Consider the following 14,632-nt stretch of genomic DNA (forward strand, 5'->3'; position numbering starts at 1 on the left):
GGAGACCCTGCTCTTTTCTCTTTTAGCTTGTTGGATAAGCAATATAAAATCTGAGCTGTCCTGATCATTCCTAGGGCACTGAAGACATCTGCTGGAAATGGGAATAAACTGCAGTAAGAATGTGCATGACAGAATGAATAAGGAACATTTCTGAGAAGTTTTTATTTATACGGTGCCTAAATTGCCCAGAAAATGCTACAATGTTTTCCATTTGAATGTATGATTTGAACATATTTGAATAAATAGCCTGTTCATTCCTGCTGCTCTTGTTACCACTGAGGAACAACGGTTCAGTTTCTAAAACCTGCAAGTCTGGATGCAGTCTCTGAATTCCCCTCATCCCTGATGTGTGAGGTCATGCCACAGACACACATGGAGAAAATGTGGCATCATGTGCTGGCACTGAGGTCCAGGTCAGGTTTCCAGCTTTAAAGGGATGTAAGTTGTTTGTAGCTGGATACAGAAGACCACACAGATCTCTTTCCATCTTTACATACAGATCTCGATTACAAACCAATTTCATACAAATCCTACTGTGACTCAAGGTCCTCTTGAAAGAGCTTCCCAGAAAATTGTACAATCTATCAGGGAGTGTGGTCCTGCCTCTTGCACATCCCCAGCTGGTCCATCCCACAGCATAAACCCAGCTCAGGGCCCCTGACTGCACCTGTGGCACAGGGAGGGGATGCTGCACTGGGCTGGGAACACCTGGGAGGTGGGCAGGGATCCAGGAGTGTGACATGAGGGTCACACATAGCCCAAGCACACACAGAGTGTATGTGTCTTTGGCACCTCCCAACTCTACCAGAGGAATCTCATTTTTCAGGAAGAAAAGAAGGCAAGGAGAAGTGGGGATTTGTGTCCTGCTTTTCACGACCAACAGGCACTTTCAGGTAATGTTACAGCACAAATTCCTTCAGTTCTGAAGGATGCTATGTCCAGACTCATAATCCCTGCTTATGAAACCTCCTTAAATGCAGATGTGTGCACCCTCTCAGGTAAAACCGCAGCCATCGTGCTGATTCCTTCAGCTTTTCATTTAAACACTCCAGAATTCTCCCAGCCATGTAGGGCAGGGTTTGGAACGTCCTGCAGTTTCTGGAATGGATTAATCCTACTCATTAAATACTGACAGTACCCCGGCCAGGGTCTGGCTGCACCTTAGACTGTGCAATGACTGCATTTGATACAGACATTAACAAGCTGGCTTTGTGCTGGATAGCTTGAGTGCTACAGAACACAGCACAAAAGACACAAATATCTGTTTTGCTCCTCTGCACTAGTGGCCTCGCTTTTCTGGCTTCAGCACCCACCCCTGCTGGGTTCCTGGTCCCTAAGGACAGCAGCTCACAGGGCAGGAGGGTGCTGTGCTGATTTCTCATGTTTCTTTCTGCCCACACTAGAATTCTGCAGGAAAAGGCAACTGAGACTTTTAAAAGTGCTCACAGTTTTCTGTATTGTGTTCAGTAAAATGTTAGGAGCAGCTTTTGAAAAAACATCCAACAGTAACAACATATCTGTGTGTGCTCAAACAGAGCCTGGGGGTAGGAGAGCTGGATGGGAGGGGAAGCTACACCCAGGACCTTCCCCAGTGGGCATCCCTCCCTGGGACAATGCTATTTCTGACTGGACATACTGGCCAGTAGTGAAAATTATACTTGTACAGGTCAGGGTTTCTTTTCCACTCTCAACATCCTTGTGTGAGCATCATCCAGCTGCTGGTGTGTGGTTTTCACTTCCATCCCATGGGCAGGGACATGCCCAGAGCAGGAAGGAAGGGCTTGGTGCAGGATTTGTCCTCCCTCTTCCCCAGCCTCCAGCAAGCCAGGACTAATTCCCACTGCTTGAGTTTGCCTGCAGAGACAAGCAGACATCTCCCAGGCAGTTACATTTAGGTATTATTTTTCCTTCCTGACTAGGCAGTTAAAAACTCTGTTTACATATTAAAGAATGGTGGTTTATTTGGGCTACATCCCAAGTTTTCCAAGCCTGGGGCCTGGCACAGGAGCTGATTATGCCTGTGCATGGGGACAGTGCTGCTCCTAAAACACAGTGAAGCAGGGTCAGCTGCTTGCAGATCCTGTGACTCAAATTTTGGTTTGGCAAGGCAGAAAGCCTCAGCCCTCGAGAAGAACCTCCAAGACCTTGGTGAAGTGCAGCCACCAAAGGCAGACATGATCACACTCCTGATAAGTCTGAATTTCCATCCTGATGATGAAAATCCAACAAACGTCTATACAGCCCAAAATATAACTCCTGCCATGCCTGGCCCTTCTGGCAGTGCAGAGCTGCACTGCTGGAAACCTGCTGTGAACCTGTGGATGTGCAGCTCAGGCTGTCTGGAGAGTTTCAAGTTCCTAAACCAAGGCTTTGTCCAAATCAGTTTGTCTGGCACACATAAGGATGAGCAGAACCTGCTGAGATCATGTTAATGTGAGGCTGGAAAACCTCATATTAGGGCAGCTATGATGATCAAAACCCAAATATTTAAATGGAGAAATTAAATTCTCAGGATGTCTTCAGGTCATTTCCAGGAAGGTAAAAAGGAAGCACACATTACAGGAGAAAAAAAGCACAACAGCCAATTTATGTTTACAAAAGAGAAAGAGATATATTCCCACACACGTTCCCAGGGCTAAGAGAAATGAGCTGCTGCCAGGAATTTCCAACTTGGAAACTTTGCCAAGTCCACAGGTCTTTTAAAAGACCTTATTCAACTCTTCTATTTGCACCTGGACTACAAAGAAACAGATTTAATTTTTCTCCTAGACTGCCTTATCTTTAGAGATGCCAGAGTCAGCTGATCTGTAAAATGTCCCTTTTTTGAGAGGAATTATGGTTTGCTCTCTGTGCACATTTCACATATCCAGCAAAACATTTATCTCTAAATAAGCACCTATTTCTTTGAGGTCCTTCCTGACAAAAAGAAACAGGCAATGACAGGTAGAAAAGCAGTGTGCACCTTCTTATCTTTGCAGCTAAAGGCCTGAATAAAAAACGAATTGGCAACTCTGTCATTCCTTTGAGATACCTGAACACAGAAAGGACCTGTGTCACTGCAGAGTGCATTGGACAGGAAACCAAAAGAAGAGCTCAGTGGTTTTCCTCACCTTGCTTTGTGTAGATTTAGTGAATCTCTTCAGTTTTCTAAGTCTCTCTGGCTTGGATCAGCTGTGTTTTCTCTGCTTTACAACCTATGGTCCATACCCAGTGCCATTGCAGGAGAATGACAGGAATACAGGTGAGATGATTTGGTCACATAGACAAGATGATGCTATTGGTTTCACATATGTGTGATAGATGTCAGACAAGCCTTCCTGTTGCATTTTACAAATCATTTCCCTTCCTCTCTGCTTGCTGAGACCCAGCTGTGAGATGCTTTGTGACAAAGATCCTATAATAAGAGATACAAAAAACACTTATTCCAGAAGCTCAAAATACTGCCCTGATTCATCTTTTCAGTTCACATGCACTATTATACCTCATTTTTTTTTATTTTTTTGAAGCTTGTATTTACAGCATGGGAATTGAAAAGCACTGGACCTGTAGGTAATAACAGCTCAGTTTGGACCTGGAAAATACCACATTGAGAAGCAGATTTATGGATCAATCAGTAACAGTCCACGGTGCCAAGGTAAGGCATGTGCCTGGGAGAGCAGAATCACATATGTAAAAAAGACATGAATGTCCTCATTTGAAAACTGCACACTCAGTGCAGGTCACTGGTGGGCAGACTGGTTCTGCAATAAACCTGCAATAAACCACCTTTAATTCTGTTAGACAGAGCAGATCACCCGGCAGATTACCCAGCAAATTTCCTCTCAAAACACCAAATTAGCATGACAGGAAAAAACTCAAACCAATGGCAAAACCCCAAAATGTCATTAATAAATTTCACAAAACCTCACATACCATAAGGCTAGCCCTTCTTTTTTCTAAACACAGTTTGTTTGTATGAAGTTCCCCAAAATAACTTTGGTGTTGGGATGTCAGCCATGGTGCTGCCTCATACCTCTTAGTATTGAGATCAAATCCTTAAGAAAGCCTTTGCAAGACTTTTCAAGGCCAAAGAAATCAAGCACAGTAATTTTCCAAGCACAACTTAATCCTTGACTAGGAGAGTTTGCAAAATTTACTACATTAAATTGAAACAAATAAAAATGAACCACTGTGTCCCATTTACCCAAGACAGTCATAAAACTGATTGGAGGTGATAAGGCTTTCACCAACATTTGTGTTAAATCTTTTACTAATCTTTCTGCTATCTACTTTCATTGACCATCCTGGCTCTTCAGATTGCCTCACTTGCAATTCCTTAGCCTGGCAACAGCTCTGATCAGTTTTCATTTTCTCTTTATACTCTCAGTAGAAGGGGCAAATAATTCCTCACCAACTCACCAAATAAAATGTCTTTATTTCCCTAAAGCTGAGCTGGATTTTCTGGAACTGAAATGCTGCAAGGAGAATGGAGATTGCTCTGGTTCCAGGAGCAGGTACAGCCCATCCATCTCCCATTTGGTCAATCATCCCACAGCACAGTTAGCTCCTGAGCACAAGGGGACTGTAGGTCTCAGGAAAACACAGACAATGTGTAAGCAGCTCACTTCCCAACAGACTGAAGCACTAAATCTTTTTAAAGCTATTTTTTAGAAGTGCTGTTGTACATCTGCAGCCAGACCTATTTCAGGAGCTCAGCATCCAGTCCTCATCTCACACTGGCTTCTCATACTCTGTGCCCCATTGCATGTTCTTTCCATAAACCCAGGCATGGCTGAGAATGGAGAGGAAAAAACAGCTGTAGGAAGATTTTCCTGAGCCAGTTTACAGGAGCATATAAAGGTAGAACTGTCTCTGAAGGAAACAGAGTTTTTACCTTGAAGAGTCTCTGTGGAGAAACTGAAAAAAGCCTTTTACCAAAGGATGTTTATGCTCTGAATGGTCTGGTTGTCTGAAAGCAAATGGAATGAGGTGGGGAGATTGGAGCCAAAACCCCAGGTGCCATTGCAGCACAGCAACTCTGGATTTTGCAAGATGTTTCTTATCAGAAAGGGCACTTCAAGAGTGCCTGGAAGTGAGCTAAGCACTTCAAGAGAAACCACAATTCTACCTGCATGCACAAGTCCTACTGCAGTGATGTAAATAAAAAAAACCAATCTCATCCTAGTCTGGATGCAGCTCTAAAGCAGTGAGAATATTTATTATATTTATATTTATATTTATATTTATATTTATATTTATATTTATATTTATATTTATATTTATATTTATATTTATATTCTAATAAGGAAAGTTGAATCATTTGTTTCAGGAAAAAATACTTGTATTGGTGCACAATTGTGTTCACTCCTTGGGCTATATTATATTACTGTAACTATGCCAGTAAAAGAAAAATTCCACTTCTAAATGACATTATAATGCTGATTTCAAGCCCGTACACAGCCCAGGTACTCACTTCAGGGAGCCTCCTGTGTGTCTCCATTTCCTCACAGTAGCACTGTCAGGTTACATCTCCCCAGCACCATACTTTGACTGCTCTTTGACTCTCCTGCCCCTTCACCATACCCAAGAAGTTAAACCTGCTTCCCCAGGTGCTATAGGTTAGTCATAAATGTGGAAAGTGTTTCTTGAGTACTCCAGAGGAATTCTAGCCCCTATATCCTTGTGGTCCATCCCAGCAGCTGCAAGGGCATCTTTGTGATTCACTTTTCAGGAGTGAAGTCCAGCTGAGCTACTTGCAGACTGGAAAAATGGTCAGAGAAACCACTTAATGAGGGGGATTAAGCTTTCAAAACAGAATTTCAACTCTGTTCTTGAAAGGACATTACATGGCATACTCCAAAAAGCAGTTTTTCACTCAGGCTCTTGGCCAAGAACTGTCAAAACACCAAATCCATGTTTTTTTATTCCTCTGTTTCTAGTGACTGGTGTGCTGCTCCAGTAGAGTACAAATCTTTCTCTGTCAGACTCATTTCACAGGAAGAAAAGGAGCCTGTGTTAGCAAGCTCAAGTTCCTTGGGGCAGGAACAAATCCATTCTGCTACTGAGACCTTGAACACTCACACTGAAGGGCCCATTGACCCAGCTCCTGATCCAGCCTCTCCCAAAGCCTGTGGGACAGTTAAGCTCCACATGAAACAGCTCCAGGGGTTTGCAGCTCCCTTATCAGGGCAGCCTGAAATTAGCACAGTTTACTTTGTCAGGCTGAAAGCTGCAGTGGCTCAGGATCAGCTTCATGTGCAATTCCACGAGATCTGAGAAGGCACCAAGTGAAAAACTAACTGGAGGCAGTTATTGATTCAGCCATCTGCCCTAAATTAACTTATATTGATGTCCCAATACCATTGGAATAAAGTCTGGATCAAGCCTGAACTTAGGGCTTGTTCTATAAACAGATTAAATCTTGAACTAGACCCTTGCAAAGCTCCTTATTTTCCACTCTGCCAGCTCACATTTCAATTCAGGTGTGCTAGCTGGAATGCCAGCCCTTTCCACATTTACCATGGGCTGAAATCTGCAGCTCTGTGAGATGTTTTGGGCACTTCTGGCTGGGTGAGACCCACAAGAGCCATCTCTGGTGTGCTGTGCTCCAAAACAGCTCTGAGAACTGAGCAAAGTTGATCCAGAAGTTTCCCTACACAATGTATGTTGATACTTCAATATTTTGGAGCAGAACCACTGGAACTAAGTTTGATCATATCAAGATGCATTTATGGAAAGTTTCTGAGGTAATGGTTAAGTGATGTTCACTAGTTACAGACTATGAGAACACAGGGATCTGTTTAAAGGTGTCCAGGACAGATAGGGCAGGTGTGGTTTGCACTGGAAGTATGAAGTGTCTTGGTGGGGGTTGGAAAAAGCCAGTAAGTATTCATGCAGTACACCAGCAGGTTCCTAAATCCCAGCTTTCTTTTAATAAAGTAGTAAGGCCCTTGATCTTCAAGTCCTGATAAAAAAAAATTCAGCAATGTGAGCAGAATGTAATCAAGACAGAGATGGCAAAGGGATGTCAGGAAGAACAGCTCTGAAGGACATGAACTGCACCAGCCAGCACTCAGCAATGGCTTTGGTGTCCACATTTCAATCAAACCCTCTTTCAATGGGGAAAAAAGGAAAAAGTAAAAAGTGGGCATATTTTTGTAACAATTTCATTTGTTCACCAAAATCAGGGAGAGGCTCATATAGCAATCTCAATTAAAGGCAGCCCCACAGAAATCCACAGAGCCCAAGGGCAAATAAAAGAGATTCAAACTCGGAGAGCTCTCCAGACTGTCCTGCTTCAAGCACCTTGTGTTTTACTCTTCCTCTGACTCTACAATCAGAGCTTGGGAACCTTTGGGAGAGCAGAGCTACCTTTTGTTCCCCTGACTAGACCCTGCTGGTTGCTGTTCTCAACCAGAAATGCATCATATCTATCAGGCATTTATTAACTCTTCATAAACCGATAAATGCACTCCTCACATAATGTGATTTTAATGTATTTATCCTCTCTGTGGGTCTCTGGTTGCATTTATTGAGGGAGAAGCATCCTGGTTTTGCTTCAGTGGAAGGTGATGGCCACTGTCATGACTTAAGCAGCCTGGGGCAGAGCTGTGCTGGGCGAGCCTCTGACACTTGGAGAAATCTTGTGGCTGCCCCTCCTCAAGGCTGGCAGAGCACAAGTATCCGTCTGTTTTTCCATAGGTTTTGGCTCCGGAGGTAAAGCAGGAGATGCAGCACTTAGGGGTGAGGCAACCAGTGCAGTGTGCAGGGCTGGTACAGCTGAGCTCAGAATGGAAAGTTTCAGATGGGCTGTGAGAACAAGGGGGTGTCTTATGCTACAGCCATCGAAAGCATCAAACACATTTCGTAAGCAAGGAGTCCAGACAAGCCTGCCAGCACGCCTTATAAAGCCGAGCTCAGGCAGTCCCTGCCGAGATGGGTCTGGGTCACCTCTCTCAGAGCTGCTAAAGGGAATCTCTGCAAGCTCCTTTTCAGGGTCTTTCAAAGAGACATGGCACAAACTGGACTTAGGATTTTTCTACTCATAAGCTTACTACTGCTGGATGAGACTGTCAGCCAGGCTTCCAAACTGAAAGGCAGGAAGCACAGCAAACGCAGAGTGAAAGGTACTGGGTCTGAGCTGGGAGGAGGGATAGAAGCTTATAGACTGTGCAAATGTACTGTGTGCTTTAAATACCATTGCATGAACCAGAAACTAACATTACACACGTTTATTTATTGAGTCTATATTATATCTGTCTTTTAAATATTTTTATGTGAGTTAGCAAAGCCACAGGTAAGGTGCCAGAATGAATTATGGAAATAGAGCTGTATAACAGCTCTGCAAATATATTGCTGTGTTCTGGCTGTTCACCTCTGTCAACATTATTTAGGACTCACAGGTACAGCTGAGAGAGGAATCTGGCTGATCATTCTTAGTTATGTAGCTATATTGACTAAGATCAGAAAAATGGAAATCTGTGAATATGGGGGAAACAAGCAGAGGCATTCAGGCTCCAAGGATTATTGTTCAGATTTTTGTACCATTTCATAATTTTAACAGAATGCCTAATTACTCTTTGTGGAATATTATTCCACTTGTATGAAAATACTGTGAAATGGCAAGTCAAACTAATTAGCAGGTCAACATCAAAGAATTAGCAGGAGAAGATAAGGCATCAGTTCCCACAGCAAAGCTTACAGAGTAAATACAAAATCACAGAATGTTGTTTAGAAATGTCTGTATATTTAAAGACTTATTTCTAATAAAAGCAGGTATGATGGAGGCTCACTAATGGCAAATATTTGAACTCCTAGTTAATTAAAAACCTGTGGCTTTGATAAAGCCATTGTACAAGAAGATGGAGCTGCTCTAGAGCCACACAGTTGTAGACACTTCCTTCTCCTTTGGGATTTCTAGGGTTTTAAGCTTAGGGGTCCTAAGAACAGGCTGCTTATACATTTTTTGTGCTAGCACAGAGTAGCACTGATTGGACAACAGAGAATTCTGCCTTGGGGAAGCAGCAAGCCCTGAAATACATTACAATGATTAAAAAAAAAAAACAAACTGGAAAAGAGGACACAAAAATGGAGTTGTGTGCAAATTAGCTTCTTTTCTTGTCCCATCATATTCTTGGTGCTTTTTCAAGTGCTACAAAATGCCAATTCAATGATTTCATGTGACTCAAGTCCCCAGGCCCTCTGTTCTTAGAGACAGGGGAAGGCTAATCCTGGGAAGTCGAGCTTGCAGCTCAGCAAGCACATCTGCAACATTCAGTCAGTCAGGTTGGGTCTGATTTGTTGTTCCTCCCTGTGCTAAAACAAGAGTTGTGTGAAACTTTCATGCTCTCAGAAATAACATTTCTTTGAAGAAACACAACTTGTGTCCTGTTATTTTTTGTGTATCATGTCCATACACCAGAGTGTACAGGTTCAAAAGAAAAAGGGACGTTTTCTGTAAATTAGATACCAGCTCACTAAATAATGATTAGCTGCAACAATCCATGATTTTCAAACAGTTTTTAGGGCAACACCCATGATAAAATATGAGAAAGAAAGCTAAAGGTGCGTTCCTTGTGTTTTTAATAGGAATCCTAGAGGAATGTTTTCATTAAGAACAAGCCTTTAAAAATAATCAAAATGCATCTCAGCAATGCAGCAACCCATGATATTTTGAAATCGCTATGAATATGTAATTTAATTTGTTTTTTTTTTTTTTACTGTGTACATATCTGTTAATTTCTGATATTCTTTTTGTGTAAGAAAAAGATGACATGAAGACCCAGATTGACAAACTGTGGCGAGAAGTAAATGCTCTGAAGGAAATACAAGCACTCCAGACAGGTAAAGCAGCTTATGCTGGTCAGTGGCTTCCAAAAGTTCTCACTGCCTCTCTTCTTCACTCCATCCCTCTCTTTAATGGGGTTTTATGACTGAGGAGTACAGCTCCATAAAACCACAGTGTGCCACAACTTTACCAGACAGACAAGTGCTGAAGGAAGCATTCAAGTAAAATCAAGTCTCACCTAAAGGGGAATGAGTGGTGATTCTTCACTGAGAGCAAGAACTTTGCTATGCACAGCTTCAAGCTCTGAATTTTGTATCATCAGGGGCAGCACAGTGAGGGTTCCTGGCTCTGAGAGTTTAGATGATCAGCAAGTTAAGTGCCCAGCCTTGATATGAACATATACTTAAATGTGAATGTTGCCATAAAACTTCAAAGTTATATCCACTGTGAGTTCAGAAATATTCTGGACCAAGGTGCAGAGTCCTTTAAGCATTTAAATAACCAGATGGAAACTTCCAAACAAAATAAGAAGGGTAAATACACATGCAGCTACTAGACAGTTGTGCTTTTTCACAGCTGTTGACACAAAACCTGGCATTTAAACATGTACGAGAAGACATTACAGAGGAAATTACATCATTCTCATGAAACAGAACCTATTTTCCTTAGGGATGGTAATATCTGGGTTGCTCAGTTTTATGTCTTGGGTTACATGGAGCTTTTTGGGCTTTACAAAATATTTTTATTTCAAATGTCTTATAAGAAGGCTTTAGAAGTTTCTTAAAAGAGGGAGCCTGTGCTAGACAAGTAACTCTTGTTTAAAAGTAATTCTTGTGTTGCTTCCAGAAGGAGCTTGAGAGGAAGCACACAGTGGCTTAGAAAGGAAACCAGAACTGGGAGACTTTCTCTCCTCAAAACTTACTTTGAGCTTTATTCTAAATTTATAACCCACACTGTGCAACTGGAATCCAAATCTGGCAAAAAGAAACCTATCATGCCCCTAGCTCTGACTGTCTTTGTTAATGTCCTTGTAACAGCTGAAAAAAGGAGCTCTATTTTTAGCTTATGGACATTTCCAAGACACATCTTAAAAACATTTCCAAGACACACCTTAAAAATCTGATTTCTTCTTCTTCTTTTCTGGGCCTCCTCTCTACATAGAGTGAAATGTGAAATGCTGCCACACACCCTTTTGCAGCACGTACTTTATCCCTAAAGACATCCAGTCCTTATCATTGCTGCAGCATTGCTGAAGTCAATTCTCTTTGATCTCTCCTATGAATATAAATTTGTTAAAGCATTGCATATTTAATAAATAGGTTCATTACTTCCTCTTTGGCCATTGGAAGGGTTAAAATTGGAAGGTTAAATCCTAATAGAAAATTATGACTCTGAAAATGCAACTAAGGAATGCAGTGAATGCTACAACTGGAAGTAATAAAAACTTGAGACATAGGATGTGATCCAAAGTGACTTCCATATCCTATTGATCAGAGACATCATTAACTTTTTACAAGAACAGATGATAGGAATTAAAAACAGATTATAGAAAACATCAGGACAGGAGATGTACATAAGTAGAAGATGAGTTTAAGCAATAAATGAAATAATTTGCAAGTACTAACATGAAGGATTCTAAACACTCACAGGAGTCTATTCCAGGCCTTGGTACCTTCCTCAGATCAGAAGAAACTCTCCACCAAGGAGGGTTCAACTTGCCATCATTATTTTTCTTGGGAGAATCGTTTTTTCACAAATCTGCATTGGGAGAGCTGGAAGGCAAAGTTTAAGGATTCCCTCCTGTGTTCCTGCCCCCACAGACCTGGGGCTGGAACCCCAGCAGCAGCTCTGCAGGGCAATTCCAGTGACAGAGCAGCTGCCAAATTAACCCTCTGCTCCATTTGGACTTTACATCAAGACTTCCCCACCAGAAGTAAAAGCAATGAGATTTATAAATTCAAATGTTTAGAACACTGGGACCAGATTGTCTTGTAAGATCAATAAGAAGTGTGCACTTTTTAAAAGCACTTATAGATTAAGTCACTTTACCTCATTTGGATTTAGAGTTTGAAGGGGGAGACTTGGATGAAAAGAAAATAAATTAATGCTAAGGAAGGTGAATATGCAGTCTTCTACAGGTAAAATTACACTTTTATTAATCACTCAGACATTTGTATTATGAATTTCAAATAAATATTTTCCTGGTCAGCAGGACACATTTAATACAGCACACTTATGTCCTGCCTTTGATTGCTGGAAATAGAGCTTAGATAAGATGTAAAAATTTACTTTATTTAAATATCACCAATATTAAAAGACATAGATCTGTCTCCACTATAAAGCCAAATACAGATTTCCCAATAATCAACTTATATCTGGCAATAAAACAAACATCCACACCTCATCCATTCCATCAGTTTCAAGACTGCTGAAATAAGGAAGAAAATGTGTGAAAGCAGGACTATTTGGTAAAAGGGGCACTGAGAACAGGCCTGGGTTATGTTTTAGCAGTCTGTTCCCAAAGGCTGGCTGCACACAAAGTCCTACATGAACTGGAGCACCAGCACGTGAGTCTGACCTTACTCTGAATTTCAGGTCCACTCTGTGGAGTCAAAAGCCTTTCACTTGCTGAAGGATTTGTCTGCTCAAGTTTCACGGTGCTTTTGGAAAATTATCCTTTGGAGAACCATAACTGAAAGCCAAGGCTCACACTTGTACTGAACGTGCAAACTCCTGTCTGTTCACAGTGTGTCTTCGAGGGACCAAGGCCCACAAGAAGTGCTACCTCATGTCAGAAGGCAGCAAACATTTCCATGAAGCCAACGAAGACTGCATAACCCAAGGGGGGACGCTGGCTATCCCGAGGAGTAACGAGGAAACAAACATCCTCCGAGATTACGGCAAGAGAAGCGCGCCCGGCGCGTCCGAGCTCTGGCTGGGTGTCACTGACATGGCCAGTGAAGGCAGGTTTGTTGATGTCAATGGCATGGCCCTGCAGTATTCCAACTGGGACCGTGCCCAGCCCAACGGGGGCAAGCGTGAGAACTGTGTCTTTTTGTCCCAGTCATCCCAAGGCAAGTGGGTGGATGAAGTCTGCCGCACTGCCAAGAGATACATTTGTGAATTCCTGATCCCATAATTACATCCACAAAGGACCACGGCCATGCTTCGGGTTATCAGCACACATTTCTGCTTAGTAACTATTAAAACTATCCCTCTCCTGCCTTGAACTTTCTCTTTCCTGAAACACAAGTTTTCTCTGTTAATTTATTTTCTATTTGTATGCTAAAAATATTTAGTGTGTACTCTCATTATGTACAGGGATATATATTATGTTTTGGCTACATTGTATCATATTTTGGCATATTACTTCTGCTTGATGTTTGGGTTACTGGATTTCACTTCTATACTTTAATTAGAAAATACTGCTGTATGGTAACCCTTTCCAATATGAGCAGTAAGGATCATCTCTGTTCTAAAGTTTAAGAGGGACTTTAGGATTATGTGAGCTCCTGTGAAAAACCGCCATCGTCCTTTACAGAGCCTAATTGGATTAATCTGTGGCCAAGAGTTTTACCTATAGGTTAAGAATGCTGAATGAAACAGAAAAATCAGGTGTTAATTATTTAACTACATGCTGTCCACAGTGATACACTGCTAGAGAAAGGGGGAGTAGCAGCTCTAAAACAGCAGTAAGTGTAGCCATGCTTGCCTCTAAATGTCTCAATTATGGTTAAATATTAGATGTCATTTGGAACATTCTCATAGAAGAAACCAGCCTGGGACTGGATCACACCCTGCTGTGTGGAGCCTTGCTAAGCCTGGTCTCCTGCAGGCTCACACAGTCCCTGCCATTCACAGGGAGCTCCCGAAAGCTCGGCAGGGAGACAGGAGCTCCTTTCTGGCACAGCATTCCCACCTCCCCCACGGGAAAGGCAGCACTGCCCAGGGAACAGGAGAGTGGGCACACCGCATGAAAATGTTCCAATGTAACACCTGACATTTGAAAATGAAGTAAAACACACTGGCTGCTTTTGGCTGTTCTGAACTTCACAACAGAGGTTTGCCTTCCTGTCATAAATAGCAGTTTCTCTCATTTTGTTTAAATATTTAAATATATTACTGCTTGGAGGATAAATAATATTTCTTATCTATTAAATGTGCGAGATTTTCTTAAATTATGCAATAAATCCGCAACTACCAGTATTTAATTGTTGTAGTATTTTTGACAGCTTATGCACCCATGTGAAGGCCATTCTTTCCTAGGACTTTTCTTGAGGATGCAAAAAAGGATACATATTTCCTACTATTGTACTTACTGGCCACAGGACCAAATTTGGATCCCTGCTGTATAATACAGCCCAAAAGCTGTATAAAATCTAACTACTAAGGCATCTGCAATGTGTTGTATTTAAATTCATTTTCTAACACTTAACATATTTCTAAAACAGCCTGATTCTGAATTCTCTCATTTACTCCTGAGTTGAAATATAGCAGAAAAAAGGGTCCAAATATATCCAATTTTCTTTCAAAATCTACCAACATTTGCTAAGGTTGGGATAAAAAATTCACCACAAATTCCACACCTTGTTTAAGTGGCACAGGACTACATTTTCATAGGCTGTTTTGCTGGTATACCCATTATAAAGGGCATAAACCCCTTCATGGAGTTTCCCTACAAGGTGTAAAATTATCACATAAAAATCCTATCGTTAAAAAATACTTTCTGGGTGATCCTGTAAGAAAACATTTATCATCTTGAGACTGACAATAAAAAGAACCCTGTGACAGTAGATGGTTCTCGTGGAGAATCCAGCTGAGTTCTTGGGATCAGCCCAGATTACATTGCAGAATCCTGGAATTTCT

At 41.7% G+C, this 14,632-nt stretch overlaps 1 protein-coding gene and 1 long non-coding RNA gene across 2 annotated transcripts; both read left to right on the forward strand.

Annotated features, from left to right (window-relative positions):
• Positions 1-178: 178 nt before the first annotated feature.
• LOC148222345 (uncharacterized) lies at positions 179-4,727 on the forward strand. The gene is made up of 3 exons (XR_015806196.1): positions 179-893; positions 3,507-3,634; positions 4,427-4,727. It is a non-coding gene; the product is annotated as an uncharacterized LOC148222345 (long non-coding RNA).
• Positions 4,728-7,499: 2,772 nt separating this feature from the next.
• On the forward strand, positions 7,500-14,083 carry CLEC3A (C-type lectin domain family 3 member A). The gene is made up of 3 exons (XM_014881754.2): positions 7,500-8,105; positions 9,742-9,822; positions 12,514-14,083. Exons 1-3 carry the CDS (start codon positions 7,991-7,993, stop codon positions 12,903-12,905), a joined length of 588 nt encoding a protein of 195 aa, XP_014737240.2. The 5' UTR covers positions 7,500-7,990; the 3' UTR covers positions 12,906-14,083.
• The last annotated feature ends 549 nt before the right edge of the window (positions 14,084-14,632 follow it).

The sequence above is a fragment of the Sturnus vulgaris genome, chromosome 12 (assembly GCF_052056855.1).
Source record: "Sturnus vulgaris isolate bStuVul1 chromosome 12, bStuVul1.hap1, whole genome shotgun sequence".
Lineage (NCBI taxonomy): Eukaryota > Metazoa > Chordata > Aves > Passeriformes > Sturnidae > Sturnus > Sturnus vulgaris.

Bases quoted from the DNA above. Each gene is read 5' to 3' on its own strand.
- CLEC3A (XM_014881754.2), top strand. From the start codon at position 7,991: ATGGCACAAACTGGACTTAGGATTTTTCTACTCATAAGCTTACTACTG. The intron at 8,106-9,741 runs GTACTGGGTCTG...TTTTTGTGTAAG, and splicing joins CAGCAAACGCAGAGTGAAAG to AAAAAGATGACATGAAGACC. The intron at 9,823-12,513 runs GTAAAGCAGCTT...GTCTGTTCACAG, and splicing joins AATACAAGCACTCCAGACAG to TGTGTCTTCGAGGGACCAAG.